Source organism: Cherax quadricarinatus, chromosome 3, assembly GCF_038502225.1.
Source record: "Cherax quadricarinatus isolate ZL_2023a chromosome 3, ASM3850222v1, whole genome shotgun sequence".
NCBI lineage: Eukaryota > Metazoa > Arthropoda > Malacostraca > Decapoda > Parastacidae > Cherax > Cherax quadricarinatus.
The window spans coordinates 38,852,203-38,871,024 of NC_091294.1; the positions used below are offsets into that span (position 1 = coordinate 38,852,203).

General features: G+C 40.7%; 1 protein-coding gene across 1 annotated transcript; it reads right to left on the bottom strand.

The window, feature by feature from the left end:
• Positions 1-262: 262 nt before the first annotated feature.
• Positions 263-7,921, bottom strand: LOC128706471 (CDGSH iron-sulfur domain-containing protein 3, mitochondrial). Its single transcript, XM_053801365.2, has 3 exons — positions 7,706-7,921; positions 5,438-5,638; positions 263-970 (listed from the first exon to the last, which is right to left on the bottom strand). Exons 1-3 carry the CDS (start codon positions 7,766-7,768, stop codon positions 782-784), a joined length of 453 nt encoding a protein of 150 aa, XP_053657340.1. The 5' UTR covers positions 7,769-7,921; the 3' UTR covers positions 263-781.
• Between the last annotated feature and the right edge of the window lie 10,901 nt (positions 7,922-18,822).

The window sequence follows — 18,822 nt, forward strand, 5'->3', positions numbered from 1 at the left end:
TAAAAGCATTCAGGGATTATTATTATTATTATAATCACCCTGCCTCGGTGGGAGACGGCCGACTTGTTGAAAAAAAAAAAAAAAAATCACGGGGGAGCGCTAAACCCGTAGGATTATACAGCGCATGTGGGGGGAAGATGGGAGGCATTCATTCAAGCAATGCAAATCCTTCCCCATGACAAAGATGCTATATTGACATAGAATAAAAATAGACAATGGAGTACAAGAATGCTACAAAATTAGAGGATCAGAAAACTCAGGATGGATGCTAGGCTTATTATGTTTCAGAATGTGTAGATTTAATGTTTTTTACATATTAATGAAAGCACTGAGGAAAGTATATACAACACTGCATGCAGTAATTTGCAATAGGGTACATTCTGTCACCACCTTCAAGAGTGAGGAGTGTATTTCTCTTAGCTTAAAATACGTAATCACTCTGCATTAAATCTTTGAATGAAAGACAATATGTAATTGGGCATTCTGGGCAAGACCAGCAAGATGCCCAAGAATGTGCCCATAAGTAACTTATGGCATATTAACCACAACCGTTTCCCTTAAGACAAAACATTATAAAACTTGAATATAGTATCACATTAACCTATTCCTAGTATGAATTGTATAATTACAGAACACAACAGTTTTAATTTTGTTATTTTTTGGAGAAATATTCTTACATATTTAATACAGAGTAGTATTTAATGGCCAACTGGAAGCACTAATCACTTTGAAACTGTACAGTCCTGTACTTTGAATGTTTAGCTCAAGAATTTTGAAGTCTTCAGTGTTCAGTTATGACAGCATCCTGTATTTCCTGCCTGCGGTGAGTACCATCACAATAAGGAGGTTTTTTTGTTTGCTTACACAAACAAAGGGATGCTGGCCCATCCTTCTCAGCCTTGAAAAAAGCTGGGTGCTGCTTAATCTTCAGCCGGAATCTGCTCCACAGGTGAGTCCCATCACAAAAAGGCTGAAGATAAATGATTTATTGTTATACCATATTATTCTCTAGTTTCAAAGTTTATTATATAAAGGATTGCATTTTGTATTACATTTTTGTCTATTTTCCCAATGTGCAGTATATACGTATTACATTTACCACATTAACTATTTCTTACAAAAGTAGGTGACCCAAAGAAAAAAAACTCACCATAACCTATTCAGCATCTGTCTTGTCATTTAGTGTATGAATGATAATGGATCACCCCCACCATGGTGGAAATGGCCCATATGGTAAAATAATGAACCTATGGCAAAATTTCATTTATAATAATAATATCTATTTCTACAAGTACATGTACATGGTATACAGGCCTAACTGACATCAATGACATACTACTATACAGAAAGCCGCTTGTTATGTAGAGCATTTCAGGAAAATTAGGTCAGTTTTATCCCAGGATGCGACCCTTCGCTGGGAATCAAACCCGGACGCTCGCCGTGTGAAGCAAGAGCTTTGGCCACCAGGCCACGGGGCACCGTGAACATTCAAGAAAAGTTATTACACAAAACAAGAGTAAAGTTTAGATAGGCCTTTAACTTGAATTACTGTTACATGTTTAATATGGGTTAAATATACTGCATACTGCACATAAATATATCATTTTTGCTTATTATAACCTTCCATGCAACATATAAAGTATTTTTTTATTTTATTATCACACCGGCCGATTCCCACCAAGGCAGGGTGGCCCGAAAAAGAAAAACTTTCACCATCATTCACTCCATCACTGTCTTGCCAGAAGGGTGCTTTACACTACAGTTTTTAAACTGCAACATTAACACCCCTCCTTCAGAGTGCAGGCACTGTACTTCCCATCTCCAGGACTCAAGTCCGGCCTGCCGGTTTCCCTGAATCCCTTCATAAATGTTACTTTGCTCACACTCCAACAGCACGTCAAGTATTAAAAACCATTTGTCTCCATTCACTCCTATCAAACACGCTCACGCATGCCTGCTGGAAGTCCAAGCCCCTCGCACACAAAACCTCCTTTACCCCCTCCCTCCAACCCTTCCTAGGCCGACCCCTACCCCGCCTTCCTTCCACTACAGACTGATACACTCTTGAAGTCGTTCTGTTTCGCTCCATTCTCTCTACATGTCCGAACCACCTCAACAACCCTTCCTCAGCCCTCTGGACAACAGTTTTGGTAATCCCGCACCTCCTCCTAACTTCCAAACTACGAATTCTCTGCATTATATTCACACCACACATTGCCCTCAGACATGACATCTCCACTGCCTCCAGCCTTCTCCTCGCTGCAACATTCATCACCCACGCTTCACACCCATATAAGAGCGTTGGTAAAACTATACTCTCATACATTCCCCTCTTTGCCTCCAAGGACAAAGTTCTTTGTCTCCACAGACTCCTAAGTGCACCACTCACTCTTTTTCCCTCATCAATTCTATGATTCACCTCATCTTTCATAGACCCATCCGCTGACACGTCCACTCCCAAATATCTGAATACGTTCACCTCCTCCATACTCTCTCCCTCCAATCTGATATTCAATCTTTCATAACCTAATCTTTTTGTTATCCTCATAACCTTACTCTTTCCTGTATTCACCTTTAATTTTCTTCTTTTGCACACCCTACCAAATTCATCCACCAATCTCTGCAACTTCTCTTCAGAATCTCCCAAGAGCACAGTGTCATCAGCAAAGAGCAGCTGTGACAACTCCCACTTTGTGTGTGATTCTTTATCTTTTAACTCCACGCCTCTTGCCAAGACCCTCGCATTTACTTCTCTTACAACCCCATCTATAAATATATTAAACAACCACGGTGACATCACACATCCTTGTCTAAGGCCTACTTTTACTGGGAAAAAATTTCCCTCTTTCCTACATACTCTAACTTGAGCCTCACTATCCTCGTAAAAACTCTTCACTGCTTTCAGTAACCTACCTCCTACACCATACACTTGCAACATCTGCCACATTGCCCCCCTATCCACCCTGTCATACGCCTTTTCCAAATCCATAAATGCCACAAAGACCTCTTTAGCCTTATCTAAATACTGTTCACTTATATGTTTCACTGTAAACACCTGGTCCACACACCCCCTACCTTTCCTAAAGCCTCCTTGTTCATCTGCTATCCTATTCTCCGTCTTACTCTTAATTCTTTCAATTATAACTCTACCGTACACTTTACCAGGTACACTCAACAGACTTATCCCCCTATAATTTTTGCACTCTCTTTTATCCCCTTTGCCTTTATACAAAGGAACTATGCATGCTCTCTGCCAATCCCTAGGTACCTTACCCTCTTCCATACATTTATTAAATAATTGCACCAACCACTCCAAAACTATATCCCCACCTGCTTTTAACATTTCTATCTTTATCCCATCAATCCCGGCTGCCTTACCCCCTTTCATTTTACCTACTGCCTCACGAACTTCCCCCACACTCACAACTGGCTCTTCCTCACTCCTACAAGATGTTATTCCTCCTTGCCCTATACACGAAATCACAGCTTCCCTATCTTCATCAACATTTAACAATTCCTCAAAATATTCCTTCCATCTTCCCAATACCTCTAACTCTCCATTTAATAACTCTCCTCTCCTATTTTTAACTGACAAATCCATTTGTTCTCTAGGCTTTCTTAACTTGTTAATCTCACTCCAAAACTTTTTCTTATTTTCAACAAAATTTGTTGATAACATCTCACCCACTCTCTCATTTGCTCTCTTTTTACATTGCTTCACCACTCTCTTAACTTCTCTCTTTTTCTCCATATACTCTTCCCTCCTTGCATCACTTCTACTTTGTAAAAACTTCTCATATGCTAACTTTTTCTCCCTTACTACTCTCTTTACATCATCATTCCACCAATTGCTCCTCTTCCCTCCTGCACCCACTTTCCTGTAACCACAAACTTCTGCTGAACACTCTAACACTACATTTTTAAACCTACCCCATACCTCTTCGACCCCATTGCCTATGCTCTCATTAGCCCATCTATCCTCCAATAGCTGTTTATATCTTACCCTAACTGCCTCCTCTTTTAGTTTATAAACCTTCACCTCTCTCTTCCCTGATGCTTCTATTCTCCTTGTATCCCATCTACCTTTTACTCTCAGTGTAGCTACAACTAGAAAGTGATCTGATATATCTGTGGCCCCTCTATAAACATGTACATCCTGAAGTCTACTCAACAGTCTTTTATCTACCAATACATAATCCAACAAACTACTGTCATTTCGCCCTACATCATATCGTGTATACTTATTTATCCTCTTTTTCTTAAAATATGTATTACCTATAACTAAACCCCTTTCTATACAAAGTTCAATCAAAGGGCTCCCATTATCATTTACACCTAGCACCCCAAACTTACCTACCACACCCTCTCTAAAAGTTTCTCCTACTTTAGCATTCAAGTCCCCTACCACAATTACTCTCTCACTTGGTTCAAAGGCTCCTATACATTCACTTAACATCTCCCAAAATCTCTCTCTCTCCTCTGCATTCCTCTCTTCTCCAGGTGCATACACGCTTATTATGACCCACTTCTCGCATCCAACCTTTACTTTAATCCACATAATTCTTGAATTTACACATTCATATTCTCTTTTCTCCTTCCATAACTGATCATTTAACATTACTGCTACCCCTTCCTTTGCTCTAACTCTCTCAGATACTCCAGATTTAATCCCATTTATTTCCCCCCACTGAAACTCTCCTACCCCCTTCAGCTTTGTTTCGCTTAGGGCCAGGACATCCAACTTCTTTTCATTCATAACATCAGCAATCATCTGTTTCTTGTCATCCGCACTACATCCACGCACATTTAAGCAACCCAGTTTTATAAAGTTTTTCTTCTTCTCTTTTTTAGTAATTGTATACAGGAGAAGGGGTTACTAGCCCATTGCTCCCGGCATTTTAGTCGCCTCATACGACACGCATGGCTTACGGAGGAAAGATTCTTTTCCACTTCCCCATGGACAATAGAAGAAATAAAAAAGAACAAGAGCTATTTAGAAAAAGGAGAAAAACCTAGATGTATGTATATATATATATGCATGTGCGTGTCTGTGAAGTGTGACCAAAGTGTAAGTAGGAGTAGCAAGATATCCCTGTTATCTTAGCGTGTTTATGAGACAGAAAAAGAAACCAGAATAAAGTAGTCTCCAGTATTTCCAATATACAGTGGTACTTCGAGTTATGAACTTAATTCGTTCCAGAAGACTGTTCAAGTGCCGATACCGAACGAGTTTATTCCCATAAGGAATAATGTAAATTAGATTAGTCCATATCAGACCCCCCCAAAATTCACTTACAAAAGCACTTACAAAAATACACTTACATAATTGTTCGAGTTGGGAGCTGTTCGAAACTTGAGGTACCATTTTATATTGTAAAATGAGTAAATGATCGAAAAGATTATTGAATTGCTTTGTTGGAACAAATTTAACACCCACTTGGTTTTTGCTGTAGCCACAGGCACACCACAGGTACCTCTTGCCCCCCACCAACTCCACCTTTATAGACTTCTTGGAGTGGATTCTTCCCTTCTGTTTCCACACCTCAGTTGCCTCCTCCTGTTGTTTCTCCTGCTTTTGCTGCTGTCCTGTTCCATCTTGTGATGGTGATGTGGAATAAGTGGCCCTGTTCTGTACAAGCTGACAGGAAGGAAATGATAAGGACAAGTAGTGTTATTACTGAGTATTTATGGGATAATGAGCTATTATTAAATAAAATGTCAATACATTTTGTTACTATATTTCTTTATATTTTACTGTTATTCTACCATTTGTACATTTTTTCTATTTAAATAAAAAATTTATAAAGAATTTATACTTATTTGATAATAAGCTGACTAATATTACAAAGGAAAAATTTTATTAAGACAACTTTCTACAGTGTTTCAATATGTACACTTACAGATAAACTACATTCATGTTCATGGAAATAATATTGTGCATAGGCACTGTCAGTATTACATATTTCCAAATCTTTACTAGGTGTTTTATATAGACACATTCCCTATATAACCAACAGCATTTAGTATATTTAACTACATGAATGGTATACAATACCAACAAGATGAAAATTAGACATTTATGCAACATCTGGGAATCTTTAATGTAGACATTTTGCCATCCAGTGGCTTTATCAATACAAATTAGGACATAATTTGAAGATAGTAGAACTATATACAAAAGATGAGGTAATCAGTCCCTCAGCCTTGGAGATGCTACTCTTCACACCAGTTTTTATTGTAACTGCTTTTCACGTAATTGAGTTACTATACTATGTGTACCTATACCCGAATAAAATTATTTAAGCTAGACTGTTAATTAGGTTCCTGTTTCTGGGCTTGTGGTCCTAGAAGCCAACGTAAGCTTTTTCAGGTACAGGCACACATAAATAGTTACACAGATTAACATACATAGCATACATATCATACATAACAGCATATGTGTAGAGAACCTAGGATAACCCAAAAAAGTCAGACAAGGTGACTTATTTCCATTGGGGTCCTTGTAGTAACATTACTTAAGCAATATAAGGAGATACACTAGGAATAAGATAAAGTGCATTATTTACATTAAAGATAGGATCAGCTCACAATAATAGGTACATGTATGTTAGCCATGCAAGAAATCACTCTCCTCCCTTTCTGTAGCTACTTTCATCAGGTATCTTTTGGTTCTCTTCTTAAACTGGCTCATGCTGTGACATTCTCTGACATGTCCAGGCAGTTTGTTCCACTCCTTTATTGCTGTAAAATAAAAAGTGTTTGAAGCCTGATCACTGACTGTGGGTACTACAAAGTTGTGTTCCCTTCCCCTGGTACTATAATTGCTTTGGTTCCCAGCTTTTACAAACTTAGCAGCAAGATATTCTGGTTTTTGTGAGCAGTGTGAAGATTATTTGTAATTCTTTGTGATAAATGCTATAGTGTCTCAATCTTCAACTTGTAATTCTTTGATTTTTATCTATTGTATGCATTGACATGCCTTATATTTTAATGTTTTAACCATTTTATTTCCTAATTTGGTGGTTTATGTATTTTGTTTATTTTCCTTTATTTCTGTAGTAGTAACTTGTCACATGGGGGACCATATGTAATTGGAGTGGAAATATACTGTTAATTCTATAATGGTCTTACTGGGTTATACAACTTGTTTTAAATTATTTCCTGTCTACTTTGCATGTCTATAATAATATTAGATATGATTAAACAGCTTAAGTCATTCATTTGTAATATTATAATAAAAAAAAGCACTAAACCTACAAGGGTCACAGCGCAGGATTCATTTGTGATACTGTTTCACAGTATATTGATCTTGTAGTCCATATGTGGTTTTGATTTATTTATATTATTCTAGAAGTATGTGTAAATTTAGACAACTAATTATGAGTTAGTTACAACAGACATTGTTAGGGTAATTTTCCAGAATGATGGTAATATAATACTGGATACACCTTCCCACTAACACCAGATTAAGGATTTTATTTCTCTGCATAGTTTACAATGTGCAATTACAATTTTGATGCGTTAATTACAAAGAAAACCACTCATGCCGGGGCATTCCGGGCAGACTCGTGAATTTTAAATAGTTGGTCTAGTCCCCTGGACCCATTATGTGTATGTCGAATCTTCTGACTATTACCCAGGGACTGAATGAGGTGCATAATAAAGGTATTAACTGATAATGATGTGGAATAATTGTGGTTCTTACAGAGCACAGAGGTCGCGTAGCAGACATTGCAGGCGACCTCACCAAGCTTCTAAGCGAGATCATTATCTTGTTCACTTAACAGGAGTTTCTTCGGGAGGTGTCCTAGTGTGTGTGTGCTCAAGTGTTGGTGGTGGTGGTGGCGGTGTTGGTGTAAAATTGGTGTTAATTTTAAGAGCCGTGTTGGTGTACGTGGTGGGAACTCGAGGAGCCGTATACACATTACCGTTCTAGTTCTGGGTTACCCGGGCATGAAGGAGGATAATACTGTACAGGACACTCCAAACTTAAGTAAGTAAGTAAGTTTATTCAGGTATACACAAATACAGTTACATAGAATTATCATACATAGCAGCATATGTGTAGAGAACCTAGGATAACCCAAAAAAGTCAGACTGAGTGACCTATTTCCATTGGGGTGACCATATCTCACCCTAGACTAAATGTTAGATACTCAGTACACACATACTCACCTATGTATTCCCACATCATAACTTCAACAATCACTTTGAACCTTTTATCCATTGTTGACAGGAATATAATTGAACCATTGTTTTCACAAAAAGCATTTTAGACTATATGAATATATCCTTAGACTTATACAAATTTAATTCACTTATAATTAATAATCTACTGTACAACTATGAAATAATTACTATCCTACTGTACAATTATGATACAATCCTTAGTGTTAAGTAGTCTGTAAGCCAATAATGTTAATGGTGGCCTGGTGGCTAAAGCTCCCGCTTCACACACGGAGGGCTCGGGTTCGATTCCCGGCGGGTGGAAACATTCCGACACGTTTCCTTACACCTGTTGTCCTGTTCACCTAGCAGCATTTAGGTACCTGGGTGTTAGTCGACTGGTGTGGGTCGCATCCTACGGGAAAAGATTGAGGACCCCAATGGAAATAAGTTAGACAGTCCTCAATGACGCACTGACTTTCTTGGGTTATCCTGGGTGGCTAACCCTCCGGGGTTAAAAATCCGAACGAAATCTTATTTTATCGTAATGTTGGCCCATAATGCCTAGGCATAATAGAGGCTCTCTTTGCATTGCAACCCACTATTGTAAATATAACATCTCAATGTGCTGTTTGCAAAGACATTAAATAAATAAATAAATAAGTAAATAAATAAATCTAGTTCAGCTCTCAAAACTTTGGAGTCCAGTCCCTGGACCAATTATGTACCTCATTTAATCTTTTGAGTACCGCCCACAGGATGGGTATAGGGTGCATAATAAAAATATTAAGCTGTCTACTCACTTCACACTCCATATAAAATTCATATAAAAAATATCATAGGCGTCTTCCTCCCTCTCCTGATTACTTGTTTTGAATAGCCTGAGACCTGAATATTCGACATTCTCTTATTTTATGCTATTTTAGCCAAGTTATCAACTCAATCAAGCTTTCAGAGGCCTAAGAAAGAGGGAATACAAATAATAATAATAATAATAATAATAATAATAATAATATAATAATAATAATAATAATAATAATAATGTGGAAAACAACAGACATAGCCCCACTCCACAAAGGGGACAGTAAAGCAACAGCAAAGAACTACAGACCGATAGCACTAACATCCCATATCATAAAAATCTTTGAAAGGGTCCTAAGAAGCAAGATCGCCACCCACCTAGAAACCCATCAGTTACACAACCCAGGGCAACATGGGTTTAGAGCAGGTCGCTCCTGTCTGTCTCAACTATTGGATCACTACGACAAGGTCCTAGATCCACTAGAAGGCAAAAAGGATGCAGATGTAATATATACAGACTTTGCAAAAGCCTTCGACAAGTGTGACTATGGGGTAATAACTCACAAAATGCGTGCTAAAGGAATAACAGGAAAAGTTGGTAGATGGATCTATAATTTCCTCACAGAGTAAAGTCTGAGGCGGCTACGGTGAAAAGCTCTGTTCCACAAGGCACAGTACTCGCTCCCATCTTGTTTCTCATCCTCATACTGATATAGACAAGGATGTCAGCCACAGCACCGTGTCTTCCTTTGCAGATGACACCCGAATTTGCATGACAGTGTCTTTCAATGCAGACACTGCAAGGCTCCAGGCGGACATCAACCAAATCTTTCAAGGGACTGCAGAAAACAATTTAAAGTTCAACGATGAGAAATTTCAATTACTCCGATATGGTAAACACGAGGAAATTAAAACTTCACCAGAGTACAAAACAAATTCCGGCCACAAAATAGAGCGAAACACCAACGTCAAAGACCTGGGAGTGATCATGTCGGAGGATCTCACCTTCAAGGACCATAACATTGCATCAATCGCAGCTGCTAGAAAAAATGACAGTATGGAAAATTTTATAGGGGTGATTACCTGTATGTACCTCAACATTATATACATACAAGTAATCTCATTGGGAGACAACACTATATTGTTTACCGTAGTCACCCCGTGTAGACAAGTGAGAAAACTTCACCACCCCTGGTCACTGCAGGTGGGCCTTCTACCTCACAATCTTATCTGTATCTATCCGAGACTAGTATACATTGCATAGCACCCCCAAGTACGGCGCTACTAATTAATTGTGGACTGTATAGATTATATTAGTTTAACTGAATGAAGGGGGGGGGGTTACACATGGATATATCCATCAAGGAAAAACATTTGTACATAATCCCACCACTTACCAGATATCCTCTGGTGGTCACTTGATGTAGCTGGATCACCCATAACCTATCCAATTACAACATACCTAACTGGCCAGTATCAGTCTGCTATAACTAGAAGGGTTACTTAACTGTGGGTGATTGATACTCCTTATTTCCTCCATTCACCATCTCATTTCGATGTCCTGCTACACCGATACGGTTCTTATTCCAGCAGGACGAGGTATCCGTTGGTTTGTCCCAGTTTAGAAGTCGTGACTCCATAAAACTTCACTATCCTCGGGACGGGAACAACGCGGTCTAACGTGTTCACTCGGAGCAAGGCGATTTATTTCACTTCACGCATTCTCTTAACTTAGTGTTATTATCATTAATTACATTACAATTCACAAGACGATTTAATGTCTCATAATTATTATACACATTAGAGGTCACTCCATTAAGATCTGAGACCGATGAGTGAGGATTAACTCACGGGTAATTTCCCTGGACACATTCCATGGCGGTGCACCCATCACCCCCGGTCCTACCATTATTCACTAATTTTATCACTTATTACAGCGGTGCCATCAATCACGTTCCCTCATTCTTCACCAGGGACAGTCACAGCACTTCCTATTATGAAGTGAGGCCTATATTAATCCTTAGGCCGCCGTGAACGCCAGTTTCCTGGTCCCATGTTTTCACAGCCTCTTAAACCCATTCAAAACACTGCCGCCTCTTGATGCCCTGTGTCGACCTGTCCCCTCCGCACATCTGTGCAGGCGCAGGGTGAACCCGGTTGGTTCTATTCAAAATACAATTTAGAACAACAGTAATGCATTAATCATGTATATTTACATTATAAAAATATATACAGTATAATTATGGGAATTTATTTTCCACAGACAGGATGGATAATGAGAACCTTCAAAACTAGGGATGCCAAGCCCATGATGACACTCTTCAGGTCGCTTGTTCTATCAAGTCTGGAATATTGCTGCACACTAACAGCATATTTCAAAGCAGGTGAAATTGCTGACCTAGAAAATGTACAGAGAACCTTCACGGTGTGCATAACGGAGATAAAACACCTCAATTACTGGGAGCGCTTGAAGTTCCCGAACCTGTATTCCCTGGAATGCAGGCGGGAGAGATACATGATTATATACACATGGAAAATCCTAGAGGGACTAGTACCGAACTTGCACACGAAAATCACTCACAATGAAAGCAAAAGACTTGGCAGACAATGCAACATCCCCCAATGAAAAGCAGGGGTGTCACTAGCACGTTAAGAGACAATACAATAAGTGTCAGGGGCCCAAGACTGTTCAACTGCCTCCCAGCATACATAAGGGGGATTACCAATAGGCCTCTGGCAGTCTTCAAGATGGCACTGGACAAGCACCTAAAGTCGGTACCTGACTAGCCAGGCTGTGGCTCGTACATTGGTTTGTGTGCAGCTAGCGGTAACAGCCTGGTTGATCAGGCTCTGATCTACAAGGAGGCCTGGTCAGAGACCGGATGGCGGGGGCGTTGACCCCCAGAACTCTCTCCAGGTAAACTCCAGGTATATTTTTTATAATGTAAATATACCTGATTAATACATTACTATTGCTCTAAAGTGTATTTTAAACAAGAGAACCGACAGGGAAGCTCTGTGCCTGCGCTGACGAGCAGGGAGGAGACGCCATTGTTTTTGAATGTGGTACAGGCACGCTAAGAAAATGTGCATGAATTTCGTCGTTCTGGAAGTTAAACTGTGTTTGAAACTTCCCGAAATTGTTAGATTTGCAGTCCTGCATAATGTGAGCATTAAACAGATGGACAGGACAGCTTAGGAACCCCAACTAAATCGATGTCCATTTATGTTGAGATTCTGGCCAGTATTTTCTTCATATTTAGGCAGGGGGGGGTATGACACATCGTAAACTCCAGACTAATTGGTGAGTCTTATTATTATAAATTCTCCTTCAATGTATATGTATTCACATTTTAAATTTAATATAGTCCACATATTTGTATTAATGTTTTTACCAGAATTCCTGGTGATGTATATTTCATTTGAAATTAATATAGGTCCAGAGTGACTTGTGGAGAGATAGATTATGGTAGGTATCGAAGGGGGACATTTTTTTGCGACCTAGGTGTCCTAAAATTCCTACTTGTCTCTGTAACCTTGATAAAGAATAATTATCTTTGTTACCATTTACTGGTATGTACCTTATGAGTTACATCCAGGTAAATTTAATTTTCCACAAATATCTTGATTTCTACAAGTACATGTACAAGGTATACAGTCCTAGCTAACATTAATGACATACTACTACACAGAAAGCCGCTTGTTATGCTGAGTATTTCCGGCAAATTAGGTCAGTTTTGTCCCAGGATGTGACCCACACCAGTCGACGAACACCCAGGTACCCATTTTACCGGTGTAAGGAAACACGTCCAATGTTTCTACCCCTGGCTGGGAATCGAACGGGACCCTCGCCATGTGAAGCGAGAGCTTTAGCCATCAGATAAGCATGTGATATTCAGATCTCAGGCTATTTAGAGAGAGTAAGAAGAATAGGGAATCAAATAATTAAACTAATTTCAGTTACTACAAGTATGACAAATAGTAAAGTTTATAAGGCAGAAGCCCAGTTATCAATTCTAATATCTTGTTTTATAGTGCCATCAGGTTGATTAATGAGAACAACATTTCCCGCCCTTCCACTGATAAAGTTTGGTCTTGTATCTGTCCAAAATTTCATTTTTCCATTGGCATCACCAACCTGGATGACTGCCAATAAACTTACTTAATATAGACAAAACCTTCTATATTATGTTTGGGAGTAGAGCAGGAGAGGTCCAGCTAAACATCATGCTTAACAACACTCATATTGCTAAACATCATGATGGAAAATTTCTGGGTCTGTACCTTGACATCAACTTGAAATTCAACACTCATATCCAACACACAACACGATAAGTATCCAAAACAACTGCTATCCTCTCAAAGATACGTTACTATGTACCACAAACAGCACTGCTTACACTACACTATTCACTGATCTATTCTTACTTCACCTATACTATTTGTGCTTGGGGTTCCACAACCAAAATCACCTAATGCCAATAATAACCAAACAAAAAGTTGCAGTACGAATGATCACACAATCCACTGCTAGACAATCCCCCTTCCCCACTCTTCAAAGACCTAAACCTACAATTAATTGTAATATAAATCCCGACCTGAAGCACTTTCTTAACAGTTGCAATAGGACCCCTAGACATAATACTAAGCACAAAAATCTCTATGACATTCCCCGTGTCAGGCTAAATCTCTTCAAAAATTCAATGTACATAAAAGGGCCCAAAATCTGGAGTGTACAGAGAACTTCCACGGCACACATAAGTACGATAAAGCACCAAAATTACTGAGAACGGTTGAAGTCCCTTGATTTGTATTCCTTGGAACGCAGGCGAGAAAGATACATGATAATATACACTTGGAAAATCCTAGAGGAATTCTTGCCGAAACTGCACACGAAATCACTCCCTATGAAAGCAAAAGACTCGGCAGGAGATGCAACATTCCCACACTGTATGCTCAAGGCATACAAGGTTACAACCTATACAGATGTGACAGAGTGAACAGGCAAAAGGGGGGGGTTGGCCTGTACATTGCAGAGTCACTTGTTTGCACAGAACTGCTAAATGCCTCAAATGATGTAGTGGAAGTTTTAGCAGTAAAGGTCGAGAACCAAAACCTAGTCATTGTGATAGTCTACAAGCCTCCGGATGCAACATCCCAGCAATTCCAGGAACAGCTGTTAAAAATTGACCACTGTCTGGAAAACCTTCCAGCTCCTGCACCCAACATCTTGCTCCTGGGGGATTTCAACTTAAGGCACCTAAAATGGAGGAATATAGCAAATAATATTGTTGCAGTAATAACACCAGGAGGCAGCTCTGATGAAAACTCACACTCACGCGAGCTTTTAAATCTCTGCACAAAATTCAATTTAAACCAGCAAATAATAGAGCCTACTAGACTGGAGAATACACTAGACCTCATCTTCACTAACAATGATGATCTGATAAGAAATATCACCATATCAAAAACAATATACTCAGATCACAACATAATTGAGGTTCAGTCATGTATGCGCGGAGCCCCAGACCGACATAATGAGATTAGTCACGAGGGAGCATTCACCAAATTCAACTTCAATAACAAAAACATAAAGTGGGACCAAGTAAACCAAGTCCTAACCGATATAAGCTGGGAAGATATACTAAGCAACACAGACCCCAACTTATGCCTAGAACAGATTAACTCGGTGGCACTCGATGTATGCACAAGGCTTATTCCTCTAAGAAAAAGGAGGAGTAGATGTAAAACAGAAAGAGACAGGCGCTCCCTTTACAGGCGACGGAAAAGAATAACAGAGCGGCTAAAAGAGGTCAATATATCTGAAATGCGTAGGGAGACACTGGTCAGAGAAATAGCAAGCATCGAACTTAAGCTAAAAGAATCCTTTAGGAGTCAGGAATCGCGGGAAGAACTAAAAGCCATAAATGAAATCGAAAGAAACCCAAAGTATTTCTTCTCCTATGCCAAATCAAAATCGAGAACAACGTCCAGTATTGGGCCCCTACTTTAACAAGATGGGTCCTACACAGATGACAGCAAGGAAATGAGTGAGCTACTCAAGTCCCAATATGACTCAGTTTTTAGCAAGCCGCTAACCAGACTGAGAGTCGAAGATCAAAATGAATTTTTTATGAGAGAGCCACAAAATTTGATTAACACAAGCCTATCCGATGTTATCCTGACGCCAAATGACTTCGAACAGGCGATAAATGACATGCCCATGCACTCTGCTCCAGGGCCAGACTCATGGAACTCTGTGTTCATCAAGAACTGCAAGAAGCCCCTATCACGAGCCTTTTCCATCCTATGGAGAGGGAGCATGGACACGGGGGTCGTCCCACAGTTACTAAAAACAACAGACATAGCCCCACTCCACAAAGGGGGCAGTAAAGCAACAGCAAAGAACTACAGACCGATAGCACTAACATCCCCTATCATAAAAATCTTTGAAAGGGTCCTAAGAAGCAAGATCACCACACATCTAGAAACCCATCAGTTACACAACCCAGGGCAACATGGGTTTAGAACAGGTCGCTCCTGTCTGTCTCAACTATTGGACCACTACGACAAGGTCCTAAATGCACTAGAAGACAAAAAGAATGCAGATGTAATATATACAGACTTTGCAAAAGCCTTCGACAAGTGTGACCATGGCGTAATAGCGCACAAAATGCGTGCTAAAGGAATAACAGGAAAAGTCGGTCGATGGATCTATAATTTCCTCACTAACAGAACACAGAGAGTAGTCGTCAACAGAGTAAAGTCCGAGGCAGCTACGGTGAAAAGCTCTGTTCCACAAGGCACAGTACTCGCTCCCATCTTGTTCCTCATCCTTATATCCGACATAGACAAGGATGTCAGCCACAGCACCGTGTCTTCCTTTGCAGATGACACCCGAATCTGCATGACAGTGTCTTCCATTGCAGACACTGCAAAGCTCCAGGCAGACATCAACCAAATCTTTCAGTGGGCTGCAGAAAACAATATGAAGTTCAACGATGAGAAATTTCAATTACTCAGATATGGTAAACATGAGGAAATTAAATCTTCATCAGAGTACAAAACAAATTCTGGCCACAAAATAGAGCGAAACACCAACGTCAAAGACCTGGGAGTGATCATGTCGGAGGATCTCACCTTCAAGGACCATAACATTGTATCAATCGCATCTGCTAGAAAAATGACAGGATGGATAATGAGAACCTTCAAAACTAGGGAGGCCAAGCCCATGATGACACTCTTCAGGTCACTTGTTCTATCTAGGCTGGAATATTGCTGCACACTAACAGCACCTTTCAAGGCAGGTGAAATTGCCGACCTAGAAAATGTACAGAGAACCTTCACGGTGCGCATAACGGAGATAAAACACCTCAATTATTGGGAGCGCTTGAGGTTCCTAAACCTGTATTCCCTGGAACGCAGGAGGGAGAGATACATGATTATATACACCTGGAAAATCCTAGAGGGACTAGTACCGAACTTGCACACGAAAATCACTCACTACGAAAGCAAAAGACCTGGCAGACGATGCACCATCCCCCCAATGAAAAGCAGGGGTGTCACTAGCACGTTAAGAGACCATACAATAAGTGTCAGGGGCCCGAGACTGTTCAACTGCCTCCCAGCACACATAAGGGGGATTACCAACAGACCCCTGGCAGTCTTCAAGCTGGCACTGGACGAGCACCTAAAGTCGGTTCCGGATCAGCCGGGCTGTGGCTCGTATGTTGGTTTGCGTGCAGCCAGCAGCAACAGCCTGGTTGATCAGGCTCTGATCCACCAGGAGGCCTGGTCTCAGACCGGGCCGCGGGGGCGTTGACCCCCGGAACTCTCTCCAGGTAAACTCCAGGTAAGAAAAAGAAGTAGATGTAAAATAGAAAGAGACAGGCGCTCCCGTTACAGGCGACGGAAAAGAATAACAGAGCGGCTAAAAGAGGCCAATAATTCTGAAATGCGTAGGGAGTCACTGGTCAGAGAAATAGCAAACATCGAACTAAAGCTAAAGGAATTTTATAGGAGTCAGGAATCGCGGGAAGAACTAAAAGCCATAAATGAAATTGAAAGAAACCCAAAGTATTTCTTTTCTTATGCCTGGAGTTTACCTGGAGATAGTTCAGGGGGTCAACGCCCCCGTGGCCCGGTCTGTGACCAGGCCTCCTGGTGGATCAGAGCCTGATCAACCAGGCTGTTACTGTTGGCTGCACACAAACCAACGTACGAGCCACAGCCCGGCTGGTCAGGAACCGGCTTTAGGTGCTTGTCCAGTGCCAGCTTGAAGACTGCCAGGGGTCTGTTGGTAATCCCCCTTATGTATGCTGGGAGGCAGTTGAACAGTCTCGGGCCCCTGACACTTATTGTATGGTCTCTTAACGTGCTAGTGACACCCCTGCTTTTCATTGGGGGGATGTTGCATCGTCTGCCAAGTCTTTTCCTTTCGTAGTGAGTGATTTTCGTGTGCAAGTTCGGTACTAGTCCCTCTAGGATTTTCCAGGTGTATATAATCATGCATCTCTCCCGCCTGCGTTCCAGGGAATACAGGTTTAGGAACCTCAAGCGCTCCCAGTAATTGAGGTGTTTTATCTCCGTTATGCGCACCGTGAAGGTTCTCTGTACATTTTCTAGGTCAGCAATTTCACCTGCCTTGAAAGGTGCTGTTAGTGTGCAGCAATATTCCAGCCTAGATAGAACAAGTGACCTGAAGAGTGTCATCATGGGCTTGGCCTCCCTAGTTTTGAAGGTTCTCATTATCCATCCTGTCATTTTTCTAGCAGATGCGATTGATACAGTGTTATGGTCCTTGATGGTGAGATCCTCCGACATGATCACTCCCAGGTCTTTGACGTTGGTGTTTCGCTCTATTTTGTGGCCAGAATTTGTTTTGTACTCTGATGAAGATTTAATTTCCTCGTGTTTGCCATATCTGAGTAATTGAAATTTCTCATCGTTAAACTTCATATTGTTTTCTGCAGCCCACTGAAAGATTTGGTTGATGTCTGCCTGGAGCCTTGCAGTGTCTGCAATGGAAGACACTATCATGCAGATTCGGGTGTCATCTGCAAAGGAAGACACGGTGCTGTGGCTGACATCCTTGTCTATGTCAGAGATGAGGATGAGGAACAAGATGGGAGCAAGTACTGTGCCTTGTGGAACAGAGCTTTTCACCGTAGCTGCCTCGGACTTTACTGTTGACTACTACTCTCTGTGTTCTGTTAGTGAGGAAATTATAGATCCATCGACCGACTTTTCCCGTTATTCCTTTAGCACGCATTTTGTGCGCTATTACGCCATGGTCACACTTGTCGAAGGCTTTTGCAAAGTCTGTATATATTACATCTGCATTCAAAAATTTTTGTCTTCTAGTGCATCAGAACAACATCCAATATTGGGCCCCTACTTAAACAAGATGGGTCCTACACAGATGACAGCAAGGAAATGAGTGAGCTACTTAAGTCCCAGTATGACTCAGTTTTTAGCAAGCCGCTAGCCAGACTGAGAGTCGAAGATCTAAATTATTTTTTTATGAGAGAGCCAAAGAATCTGGTAAACACAAGCCTATCTGATGTTATCCTGACACTAAATGGCTTCGAACAGGCGATAAATGACATGCCCATGCACTCTGCCCCAGGGCCAGACTCATGATGACTCATGTTCATCAAGAACTGCAAGAAACCCCTATCACGTGCTTTAACATTCTATGGAGAGGGAGCATGGACACTGGGGTCGTCCCACAATTACTAAAAACAACAGACATAGAGCCACTCCACAAAGGGGGCAGCAAAGCAATAGCAAAGAACTACAGACCGATAGCACTAACATCCCATACCATAAAAATCTTTGTAAGGGTCCTAAGAG

Excerpts from the sequence above, each read along its gene's own strand:
- LOC128706471 (XM_053801365.2), bottom strand. The coding sequence starts at position 7,768 with ATGATCTCGCTTAGAAGCTTGGTGAGGTCGCCTGCAATGTCTGCTACG. Across the intron at positions 5,639-7,705 it reads CTACGCGACCTCTGTGCTCT|CTTGTACAGAACAGGGCCAC; the intron begins GTAAGAACCACA and ends CCTTCCTGTCAG. Across the intron at positions 971-5,437 it reads GTGGCTACAGCAAAAACCAA|CCTTTTTGTGATGGGACTCA; the intron begins GTGGGTGTTAAA and ends ATTTATCTTCAG.